Genomic DNA, 13,223 nt, shown 5'->3' on the forward strand with positions numbered 1-13,223 from the left:
ATAGGACAATCTTACTTAAATTACAAATGAACACATATTATGGTAACAATTAAAAACTGTTAGCTTAAATAAATATAAAAAGTCACATTATGAACACTACACCACACACGTTAACCAAACATTTACAAAACCTAAAGAAATCGAACATTATTACTGGATTTTAAGACATTCTAAAGCTGTGGCTAATATTGCTATATAAAGAATTTGGCTGCGAACTCTAAAACAGTGGGAAAATTTTCAATTTTTCATTGTTCATTCTTTATTCTTTCTTCACTCACGGAAAAACATACAGCGGACAGAGAAGCTGTTACTGAAGACGGACTTAATGCGGAAAGTAAAGTCAGACAGGACGACTTTAATACATCGTTAGCATGGAAACAATGCTGCATAGCGTGGTAGAGAAGAAAAAAATCACAAAATAACACTTCTAGAATTAACGGACTGATAAAAGCTGTATTTGATGAAAAAAATCAAAACATTCCTTAATGCTTTCATGGAAGAATTTCAAGAAATGATGAAAGAACAATTTAAGAACATGCTTGTCGGCCTGCAAGACGTGATAAAAAGACAGTAAACATCTGTCTCAATGTTATCCGGGATCGTACAGAGAACATAAAAACACACCAAAATCAAAATGTACAAGTTATGTTTGGATCAACATGTCCACTGACGATGGAGGTTGGACTGTTTTCCAACGACGTTGACTTTTATCGTGACTGGAATATGGATTCGGCGAACTGGATAGTTAATTCTGGCTTGGCAATGAGTATGTTAACATTCTAAAGCTACAGTCACACATATGGATGTGTCAATGCGTTAGGTACGGTGCGGATGGGATTGGTCTGTGGTGGGGCGGACACGGATAAGTAAGGAGCAGTACGTCTTAGTACGGGGAAAATAGGGGTGTGGGAATTTAGCCAGAGCAACCAGAACAGCCAGAGAAGCCATAAACCATAACCCTAACCCTGGCTACTCTGGCTGCTCTGGCTAAGTTCATGCACATGAAAAGGAAAAAATGGTGAGAAACGGGGGAAGCGAATAAGTACTACGTTTTACTGCGCCTGGCAACTTGCCCAGCGCGTGGACTTGTCTGCGGTGAACTACGTTGAACTACGCTTTAGTACGAGCAGCCTCGGATAACTACGTTCAGCTACGGATCAATACGGCAAGGTACGTTTCGGTACGGATAACTACATTTTATTACGTTTAACTACGGATGAATAAGTTTCAAACAAGTTGGACTAACGTCACGCAGATCGCTCAAACGTTTGTGCTTGTTCAAAATTTGGATAAACTTGCAAGTTTGGGATAAGTCTTGAATACGTCTTGACCATGTGTTGTTACGGATTGATACGGATTACTACTTTGAGATACGGCTCAGTTACGGATCGATACAGATTGATACGTTTCTATCTGTGGCTAGACGTATATCCGCGCCGTATGTGTGACTGAGATATTATCGATGACGGTAAAACGCTTGAGCTAAGGATTGATTTGGAAGACCATAGTGCCTAACTTTACGGTAGGTCCAGAGAGCATCCTAGGAAGGATTACGTTCACAGTGGAATGCCATTTACGACAAAGGACAAGAATAATGATAAAGAAAGTAATTGGAAGTGTGCATCTTGGCTTAATGGTACGTGGTGGTTGAACAGTTGCTCTGCCTCACATTTGAACGGCTTGTATTATAACCAGACTATTTGCAAACGCACGTCAAAACGTATCATCTTGAGCGAGTGGAAAGGTTTCTAACACAACTTGAAATTTACTGAAATGAAGCTTAGATAAATCACAAGTATATGAGCCTTGCCATGAGAAAACCAACATAGTGCGTTTGCGACCAGCATGGATCCGCGCAGTCTGGTCAGGATCCATGCTGTTCGCTTTCAAAGCATATTGGAATTAGAGAAACTGTTAGGCTGGTCTGGATCCATGCTGGTCGCAAACGCACTATGTTGGTTTTCTCATGGCGCGACTCATATGCTAAAAGGATGCATCATACGTTATTGTATACAACAGAAAAAAAACGAAGTCTACTGAAATGGATCCTTTACATAGCGATCAATATTTCAAAAGTACCCTACAGTAACAGCGATTGAGAAAAGAAACAACGAAAGTCTGTTTCTTCATGCGGCGGTTTCTCTTCTACCTGGGGGAAAACAAATATTTTCTCACCGACAATGTATTTTTTAATCGATAGAACTACAGATAAATGCCTAGAAATAACTAATCTGTATTATCAAGACGACATTGATTTTCTTATTTCTTAACCCTTACCCTGCTAAATTTCTATAATGAACTTATCCATCTTTCAATTTGGACAGTACCATTAACTGTTAAAAGGGGTGTTAACCTAAAAGATACGGACTGAATGGCGAACAGTGCAGATCATGATCAGACTGCACAGATGTGCAGGCTGATCATGATCTACACTGGTCGCAAGGCAGAGTCAATTGTGTCCAGCATGATAAGGGCTAAAATGTTATCAGAAAACCAACATAGTGCATTTGCGACCAGCATGGATTCAGACCAGTCCCCACAGCCGCGCAGTCTGATCAGGATCCAAAACCTATGGAAAGTAGCGACACTGTTAGTGAACAGAATTGATCCTGATCAGACTGTGTGTATGCACAGGATGGCCTAAGTCCAAGCTGGTCGCAATGCATATCAAATTAAAAATATTTTATGTCGGACACATCCAAAATTTTATATTTCAGTATTGTCACAGGTCTTCCAGAGTCTAGTTCACATCTGTGGCCAAGTCAACATGAAAGAGGTGGAGGACCAATTGAGTACGTTGTATCTGCACCTCACCCCTTGGGAAAATCATTGAGGAACATTCTGATAGGCGCAACTTTGTAACTCCAGTAATACAAAACCAAATGCGCATTACTGTAAGTACAATTACACCATGTACACTGAAAATGAAACTATTTCTTTTCACTCACTTTAATTCCATTTTGTACCCATTTGCTTACGTTCAAATGTTTTTTGTTTCTATTTGCAGGGTGAGCGTTCTGGTGAGAGAACACCGCCGATAACTCTTGCGACAATGCATGGTCAGATTGATACACCGGGCTAGCGACAATGCATGGTCAGATTGATACACTGGGCTACAAGTCATGCATACCATGAACTATAATGTATCGATTTAAAATAATAAAACATTTATAATAGATACGTGCTCTGTTCTGCTGCTTTATTCTCTCTGGAAGTCACTTTCCTGATTGGGAAAGTCACTTTCAAGATCTGGAAAGTAAATTGCCAAAACGGGAAGGTGATTTTTAAGGCTAAATATGTTAGAATCTAGACAATAATTAAAAAACAAACATTTTGAACAGTAGGATCTTAGATATACCCTTTGTGATACGAAGCGTGCATTTAGATCATCTCTAGCACAAATATCCTTATGCACAGGTTACTCTTTCTAAGGTATATTGAAATGGACAATTTTCTTGCCCGATCTGGCAACTTTTGTTTTGGCGCAAAATTTCCCGATCGGGTGAATCCCCGAATTGCCAGATCGGACAATTTCCCCCACTGATTATTATGGTCATCTTATCTACTAACTCTTGGACAGCAGACACATCAGATCTCTTTCAAATTATACCCCGCCCCCCCCCCCCCCCCCACCCCACAACACACACACCAAAAAAAAAACCCCAAAAAACATTAGGTCACCAAGTATGAGCCTTTTGGGTACCCACCTTGCACACACTTTCAATTATTTAAGTGTTTAGTCAGAATTCGTGAACAATGCCCGATGGAATGCACACTGATTCAACTATTTGAGGAACTGTATCCCGAGTCTTAATGCAGATGTTTTAGGGCGCCCTACACGAGGTAAATCTTGGATTCTAGATCCCCACTTATTAAATACCCTCACCTACCTATAAACAGTGGCTTTGGTTAACACTTTTGAGTTCTTGCAGAACCTACTTTGCTGATATAATCAGAGAACAATGCAAGCCCGCTCGCTTAGCTGAATAGGAAGAGCGCAGATTTACGGATCGGGGGTGAGGGTCGTAGGTCCGATCCCCGGGTGGGGCGTGTGTTCTACCTGACGATGATTTATTTGGGGAAGCTGGCAGTTACTTGCGGAGAACAGGTTTGTACTGATACAGCAGAATCTAGGTACACTGGTCCGCCGTTACAGAACTGAAATACCGTTGAAAAACGGCGTTAAACACAATACACATACAAACAAAACAAAGAACAATGCATCATTATTTAACATGCTTACCATAAATTAACACCATATGATACGAGTGTGGTGTGTTAAAACGCTTGTAACTCAGTTACATGTAAAATGAAACCAGTTGTGCTGAAATATTTTGAATGGTCAGAAGTATATACTGTAAATAGTGTACTGAAAATACAATCTGACTGTAAGAAACTATTTTAAAGACGAAACAGCGGGTGTGTTCAAAGAGATTTGTTTTCAGATTCGTTACGGCACAGCACGACAAGCCTGATCTGGGCGCTACATGACTCATGCGAGGCACCGAACCTACTCTGATCATTAGACGTCTCTTGCGAGGCACCAAACCACTTCTGTGTACTATATGGCTCATGCGCGGAAACAGTCCTGTTTTGCGTACGACATGGCTCGTGCATGGCACGAAGCCTTTTCTTGGTACATGCAGTACATGGCTCATGCGAGGCACCAAGATTGTTTTGGGTACTATACGGCTAGTGCAAGGCACCAAGCCTGCTCTGAGTACTGCGTGGCTCATGTGAGGCACCTAGCCTGTTCTGGGTTCTATATGGCTAGTGCGAGGCACCGAACCGGCTGTAGGTGCTGTATGGCTCATGCGAGGCACCAAACCTGTTCTGGATTCTATATGGCTAGTGCGAAGCACCGAGCTCGTTCTGGGTACTATATTGCTAATGCGTGGTACTACATTGCTCATGTGAGGCATCGAGCCTGTTCTGAGTACTACATGGCTTGTATACACCAAGCCTGCCGCTCTGGGTACTACATGACTCATGCGCGGCACCAGTCATGTTCAACACGGCTTGGTTCCATGCGGCCCATGCAAGGCACCAAGCCTGCTCTGGGAACAATATCATGACCAAGCCTGTTGTGGGCACTATATATGGCCCGAGCCTGTTCTGGATACTGCATGGCTAGTGCGATGCACCAAGCACGATATTTCTTACTATTACTTCCGTATGTATACAAAGACATCCAACTCTATATCACCAACCACAGTGACCGTGGAAATAATCTAAATTCTTTCAACAACAAACGAAATACTGGCGAATACTGCGCTTTCCTGTCTTACACTTCCAATTACATGTAAAATATAGACTGCATTACTTTTGGTTACTCTAACGAAGAACGCTTTATTTTATCTTTACTTAATTTTATATTGTTTATATATGTATTTATGCTTGTCTCGTTTGGTTATATCTACAAGTTTTATAAGCATGTTTCAAATGAAATGAAAATAACGATAAAGAACAAGAAAGAGCATTTTTCGTTTGAATTGAATTTGTATTTTTTTTTTTTCCATTTTTTTTTTTTTTTGCAATGTATGCTGTGAAACATATTTGAACGTATACTGGTACTGATGATAAACCCGAACAGAAAATAAGGTTTTTACCTCGATCACACGAAGTGAGACCCTGAAAGGGGTTTGTAAAATGGGGACTGTATGAACTTTGACTGATGATAAATTCGACCACTTTGTCATTTACAAAATTTTCTTTGTATTATTATATTGAAACTTTCTCAAAAAGCTGCAACAGTCATTCCTGATCAAGTAATAAAAAGTGACCCAATGTCAGGCTCAGGGTTGGCATGGTATTTACCGGTGCGGTAATTACCGGTGGTAATTCCCGGTAATTCCCGTACCGGGAAATACTCCTAAATATTGCAAAAGTGGTAAATACTGGGAAATACTCAAATTTTCAGCAAAAAAACAGTTTATTTTGAGAAAAAAACCCACAAAATATCTGTTAAATAGCTAGCATTTGCATGCACACATACACTATGGCAAAAATCATATTATATTCCGCTGTCAGACCCCTGGTGACCATGAAAGTTCCTTCATCATCAGTCCAGTTCCTCTTTGGACCTTAACATGCGGACGCAAAACACCAGTTTTGCTGCTTTTTTCGCTCCAAGATAACTTAACATGGTCAATATCAGTATTTGGCTTTGGAAGCACTTTGACACATTTAGTTCTATGAGTCCTTAATCTGTCACTCTTTGCACTGACAATACATCCACAGTCTTTACACTTTGCTTTTTGTTTTGAACCATCATCAGATTCTATGATATCATAAAAATTCCACACAGGATCTTTGGGCTTCATATTAATGCTAACTGTCACAGGATGAAAAGCGGAATGAAGTACTTTTGAAAAATAAAAAGCAATTACATGTATTTTGAGAAAGTGAATACATGCTCAGAGGTTTGCATGGTGAATTTCTTTCACTGTTTTGTGAAATCACAGTGGTGGGAATTATTTTACAGCAAAGTATTGTTACTTTATTTGCAACAAACATGTGCAATAGGATAGTTAAATATAGTGCTTGGGACTGTACTGTATATTCTGTATCATTATAGAATCTGTCAATAATCCACCAATTAGCAGTAACACCTCCCCTGTATTTTGGAGTGTATAATTGGACTATTTGAAAGGAGTGTAATCTTGTCTGAAGTTAGTAGGATAAAATTTTTGGGTCAAATTTACAACGAATGTAAGGCCTGAAGAGTATTCCCCAGTATTTCCCGTCTTTTTGCCAACCCTGGTCAGGCTTTCATGTTTCGGCAGTGAGCATACACAAAAACACCCTCTTCCCCCGTAATTTTTGGATAAACATTTTTTATACAAATAAATGCAAGTCATTTATTTATAAATACAGAATATTTACCAATTTTGTTTTTGTTTACACCAGTTGGTGTTGTAAGTGGTTGCTATTAGATGGTGTGTTCAATTTAATAAATAACCGATTGCAATTGAAAATTTCCAAGGTGGTCGACTTTATCATCTATCCGGGTTTATCATCAGTACAATGTACCAGTACGGGTGCATGAAGAGCGATATAATAATAATAATAATAATAATAATAATAATAATAATAATAATAATAATATATTTCCTCATATACATTACAGTATATATATCACTATTTCATAAATGTTAAAATACTTCTTTTCGACCTTTGTTTGAAAATAGAAAACTTCTGTTCAGCACATTTCCGGACCTGAACACTCTCTCCACCCATGATGATGGCATCCGTGCCCAGCTTACTCAAGTTACTGTCGCTGAGTGCCACCGTGTCACAATGTAAACTGTATGCGTCTGATAAGTTCGACTACACCACTACCAGGAGGGTAGGAGCACCCCATCTACCTATCCGTACCCCAACTACCAGGAGGGGTCAGTCTGTTTCCACACACTCCCTCAAAATCGTTCAAAGATCAAACTTAAAGAAAACAGTATGGTAGAGCATTTTGGATTTTAAGATTTTTAAAACTACTTTATACCATAATTTAAAGTGGAATACCTTCATCATGAATATTTTACAATGATTATGATTGATTTTTTATGAAAGTCATCACTGATTCCAATTCAATGACATTTTTTTAAAAAAAAAATTCTAATCTAAAAATAGCCTACTTTCGTTTTACAGACACATTTACGAAATTCGCCGAAGGTTACCGAAAATGTGTTGTTTCAATGGCGGATGAGTAATCGTAAAACAAAGATGCTGAGAATTAGCGGATTATTGTGCGAAAATGTGACGTTTTAGACATGAGCTCGACGGATCAGTCAGGAGATTCTTCTAGTGACAGAGATGTTGAGTTTTATTATAGGCCAGGTAATGGAGATTCCATCGAATTTAACCGTAAAAATTCGATGTCTTTGAGTGATGCTGATTATGAGATAAATTTTATCCCTGCACCGGTTCCAAAATTGGTCCAGATAATATTTTTCAAAAATAATTCCAAATTGATGTTAACCAAGAGAGAGATTTATTGCTGAATTCGATCTTGGTGTTGTTCTTGTAGAAATAAACACTCGCGAATAAGTCTTAGCTGAACAAAGCAGAGATCTCAAATTTTCTAAGTCACACTAAGAGTTAGAGTGCCAAATTGGTCCAGACTAGATACTTTAAATGTAATGACCATTCTAAGTATGATTTGCCAGAATTTCAACTGTTGCATTTATATGTGAGGTTAATGAAGGCCAAATGCTAGCACAATCATTCTGCAAGTGGTTCATTGCTGCTTTGAAATTTATGACATAACAGTGTGGCATTAATAAACTGCTGCTCGAGGCTATCTACATGACAGTCGTGCTGATAATTTTCTTCATCCGCACGACCGTAGTGCTGAAATTTTTCGTTATTCACATGACGATTGTCTCGATTATTTTCATTATTCACTTGATGATCATACCTGGAAAGTCGTGCAGATTATTTTTGTCGTAGTCCAAACTGGAATCTAGGCAGATCCGGAATCAGCCTAGACCAAACTAGAATTCTAGTTTAGCCTAGACCAAACTAGAATTCCAGTTTGGTGCAGATTGATTCCAGATCTGCCTAGACCAAACTAGAATTCTACTTTAAATATAAGAATATAGACTTTCATCTATTACAAATATTTTTTTTAAGTTCATAACAAATATTCCAGTTTGGCCTAGGCAGATCCGGAATCGTCTAGCCAAACTAGAATTACTATAATATACACATGTCAAATTTAGTAAAGCTTTTCTGAAGTTTTTCCTTGCTTATTAGATCTCCATAGTACTGATTTTTTGACAATTTCTAGCATGCACCTTTTGTTAAGTTAACTACTCCAGACAAGGTGCGATTACAATGAGCACATACAATTATCATGTTGAATAACTTAGTCTAATTTACTGAATTAAAAACATTTATGTAAAAAGTTATAAACACATACTAAATAAGGTATAATAATAAACTAATGAAGGTATGCTGATATTAGTTTTCTGTGCATTCTTTTGATTTTCTCTTTTGTAGTTACTATATGTAATATTATCATTTGTTTTGATGTTGTTTTAATAGCCAATTAATGTATATATTGATTTAATATCTTAACAATGAACATGATGCTAATACTGTAATAGTCTTTTTAACTAGGATATACCTCACTTCAAAAATAGAAATGCTACTGAAACACCCATGGAATTAGAAAAATAATCGGCCCGACCGTCGTGCCGATAGACACTGATTTCCTTAATAAACATGGCAATGGCTAGGGATATGGTGGCTTTACTCATTTGGCCTATTGGGATGGCTTATTTTATAGTTAGCATCCCTTTAAAGCCTTACCAGTGTCTGCATTTTATTGTTATGAAACGAAAATATTCAAAAATCCAAAAGTCACAAAATACTAGTCAGACTTGCTCCAATACTTTAATTTACAATGTAAGACATAGATACTCATGTAGAACCTTTAGATTGTTGAATTTAATACATAATTTTAGGTAAGAGGTTTCAGTCTTTGGAAATAATTTGTGAACAGGTACAAAGGGGATATCTACCCCTTCTTTGGATGTGAGGGGACAACAACAGTCAATATCACGTTGTCACCAAACGTCTTTATATCTATTTATTTATCTATATAAGCGATAGCAGGTTTGTGGAATTCTCAATATTTCCAATGACAAGTGAGACTTAAAAATCCATTTGTCTGCAGTCAAATTCACTTGTCCAGATTTTCAACATTAAAAGCTGCATTAAACTGCTACTTCGGACAATGATCTACAGGACTGGCAGTAACTAAAGCAAACATAGTACAGTTTATTACTCATATTTACTGCAACTGTGACAAAAAGTAAGCTATCAACACTTTTTTCTATATACAAGGCTGAATAAAATGAAAATGCCATGGCCGAATTGTTGCTTGTGCAAGCCAGCTGAACTCAGAAAATCAAGACTCTTGAAATGTTCCGTCTTGTTTTGAATCATACTTGTGATTTCTTAAATTTTGCTTTTTACTTTCTTTTCTGCGGCCAAAGTTCTAATAACAATGTCCAAAACTTTGCCAGAATTGTTCACGTTTTCTGTTTATATTCGTCAAGTTACTGTGTGCAAATTCATTCGAGATTGAGACCAAGAGCCAACCAGAACGCAGAAACTGATGATAAATTTAGATGAAGTATTATGCTTTTTCCAAAACTGCAGCAATCGAGTTCCCCTGGTTGGTTTAACATTAATTATTTTATCACCTCTTCTAACTTGAAGCAACAGCATTATTCTTCAATTCTCATGGACAAACAGAATGAAAAAATACATTCGTCGACTCTCAGAAAAACCCGAGTCTGACAAGTTATACATAGTCATTCAGTTACTTTGTTTCCATTTAGATTTTACACCAAAATTGCTTTAACAAGTAATAGAGTTTTCTGTTCTAATTCTATTTTAGCTTATATAGCCATTATAGGTTTTCTCCATGTTCTGTTTTAGGCGTTTTTGCAACTCATGATGATAAAGGCGGGATTGAAGCCGTACTGTACAGTACATACGTTTAATCTACATTTTACTTTACTGGTTATAGGAAGGAATGGTCTCCGTCCGTCTGTCCGTAACACTTTCATGTCCGCTCCATATCTCCTAAACCCCTTGAAGGATTTTCATGAAACTTGGGTCAAATGATCACCTCATCAAGGCGATATGCAGAACCTATGAGTCAGCCATGCCGGCTCAAGGTCAAGGTCACAACTTAAGGTCAAAGGTTTGAGCCTTCCATTTTGTGTCCGCTCTATATCTCCTAAACCCCTTGAAGGAATTTTATAAAACTTGGGTCAAATGATCACCTCATCAAGACGATGTGCAGAACCCGAGTCAGCCATGTCTGCTCAAGGTCAAGGTCACAACTGAGGGCTGAAGGTTTGAGCCTTCCATTTTGTGTCCGCTCTATATCTCCTAAACCCCTTGAAGGATTTTCATCAAACTGGGGTCAAATGATCACCTCATCAAGGCGATGTGCAGAACCCATGAGTCAGCCATGCCGGCTCAAGGTCAAGGTCACAACTCAAGGTCAAATGTTTTAGCCTTCCATTTCATGTCCGCTTTATATCTCCTAAACCCCTTCAATGAATTTTATAAAACTTGGGCCAAACGATCACCTTATCAAAACGATGTGCAGAACTTACGAGTCAGCCATGCTGGCTCAAGGTCAAGGTCACAGCTTGGGGTCAAAGGTTTTAGCCTTCCATTTTGTGTCCACTCTGTATCTCCTAAACCCCTTGAAGGATTTTCATCAAACTTTGGTCAAATGATCACCATATCAAGAGCTCATGAGTCAGCCATGTCAACTCAAGGTCAAGGTCACAACTCAAGGTCAAAGGTTTGAGCTCTATATCTCCTAAACCCATTGAAGGATTTTCATGAAACTTGGTTCAAATGATCACCTCATCAAGACGTTGTGCAGAATTCATGAGTCAGCCATATCAGTTCAAGGTCAAAGTCACAGCTAAAGGTCAAAGGTTTATCCTTTCACTATCCATAACAGTGGTGGGGGATTTAGCTGTCTTTCAGACTTCCTTGTTATTACCTGAAAAGGGAGAGCTATCCTACTCACCACAGCGTCAACATTGGCGTCGTACGGTACCTTGGTTAAATTTTTCATTTTGACAAAACTTTCAACACTAAACTGTCTTGTGTAGTATGTGTACCATCACCATAGTCACCATGTCCAGTTTTAGGCAAGAGTACATTACTCTGTCAAGGACTTTGACTGAATTATGACCCCTTTTAACTTACAAATCTTGGTTAAGTTTTTCATACCATTTCATATTTTGTGTAAACTGTTTGACATTCGCCGCATTAAAGCTACCAAATGCTGATACATTTGTAATTAAAGAAGGGTACCTTTTTGCATTAACATGATTAAGGGGACGAATTATGGGCCAGGCTTTGAATCTTTATCTCTTGGTTATTATAATAGTCTGTATTTGTAGGCAAGAAAACATAACTCTGCCGATGCTTTCCATCATTGTCTCTATCATAGTCTATGTGTAGGCAAGAGTATCAACTTTCGCTACTCTCAACCATTTAGCTAGACCATTAAAAAAATGACTAGGAACCCATACTTCAATCAGTTCTTCGAATAGTCGAGCGCACTGTCAACAGACAGCTCTTACAATGATATGTATATAATAGGAATTTATAACCTTGGCATTCAGTTCACCATAATTTAGTACCACTTCATAAAAAAAATGCAAGTCTTTTCAACCTGATTAATATCATACATAATTTGGGGGTATGGCATATTGAAGTATATTGTCAAGTTGCCCAAAATGGGTCACTGTATTTTTCTCTCATTTTTGAGATTGGAGGATGAAGTCAATGTTTCAGAGGAGTGTTTCAATCTTAGAACTTGTTTTGATGCACAGTTAAGAGGGAGAATGTTCAAGCAGCCCAGAAGCATCTTAACAATGTTCTGAGGCCTTGGGTTTTAGTTAAACTGCCATGTGACAGTTAAAATCACATGACCATTGAAATATTGAAATTAAATTCAAATTTCAATTTCATCATGACTGTGTTTTTTTTTATGCCCCCACTTTGGGTGGGAGGCATATAGATTTTGCCCTTGTCTGTCCATCCGTCTGTCCATCCGAGAATGTTGTGTCGTGCCTAGCTCCAAAAGTATTTGACATAGAGTCACAAAACTTTACAGGAATGTTGGTCAGCATGTGTAGTTGTGCACCTGGGGTCTTGTGTCCGGATTCATTCAGTCATGTAGGAGTTATGGCCTCTGATTTAGTAAAAAATTGGTCATTTTAATGTTGTGTCACACGTAGCTCCAAAAGTATTTGACCTAAAATCACCAAAGTTTACAGGAATGTTGGTCAGCATGTGCAGTTGTGCACCTGGGTTTTTGCGTCCGGATTCATTCAGTCGTGTAGGAGTTATGGCCCCTGACTTAGTAAAAAATTGGTCGTTTTAATGTTGTGTTGTGCGTAGCTCCAAAAGTATTTGACCTAGAGTCACCAAAGTTTACAGGAATGTTGGTCAGCATGTGCAGTTGTACACCTGGGGTTTCGCATTCCGATTCATTCAGTATTGTAGGAGTTATGGCCCCTGACCTAGGAAAAAATTGTCAATGTTTTGTCGCGTGTATTGTTTTCCAAAAGTTGATCTGTGTCCTTTGTCATGTAGTTGGGGCATCTGTGTCCCATGGACACATTTCTAGTTTCATTTTTTTTTTCACCTTAGTCCTACATTTGCTTTAAATC

At 38.3% G+C, this 13,223-nt stretch overlaps 1 protein-coding gene across 3 annotated transcripts in view; it reads left to right on the forward strand.

The window, feature by feature from the left end:
• The first annotated feature begins 7,682 nt into the window (after positions 1-7,682).
• LOC123538436 (kalirin-like) overlaps positions 7,683-13,223 on the forward strand; it is a 315,629-nt gene continuing 310,088 nt past the window's right edge. For all 3 annotated transcript variants that reach the window (XM_053530236.1, XM_053530237.1, XM_053530238.1), the window contains exon 1: positions 7,683-7,836. In XM_053530236.1, the coding sequence (XP_053386211.1) occupies positions 7,770-7,836 (67 nt within the window). In that variant the 5' untranslated portion in view covers positions 7,683-7,769. The remainder of the gene's footprint in view (positions 7,837-13,223) is intronic.

The sequence above is a fragment of the Mercenaria mercenaria genome, chromosome 18 (genome assembly GCF_021730395.1).
Source record: "Mercenaria mercenaria strain notata chromosome 18, MADL_Memer_1, whole genome shotgun sequence".
NCBI lineage: Eukaryota > Metazoa > Mollusca > Bivalvia > Venerida > Veneridae > Mercenaria > Mercenaria mercenaria.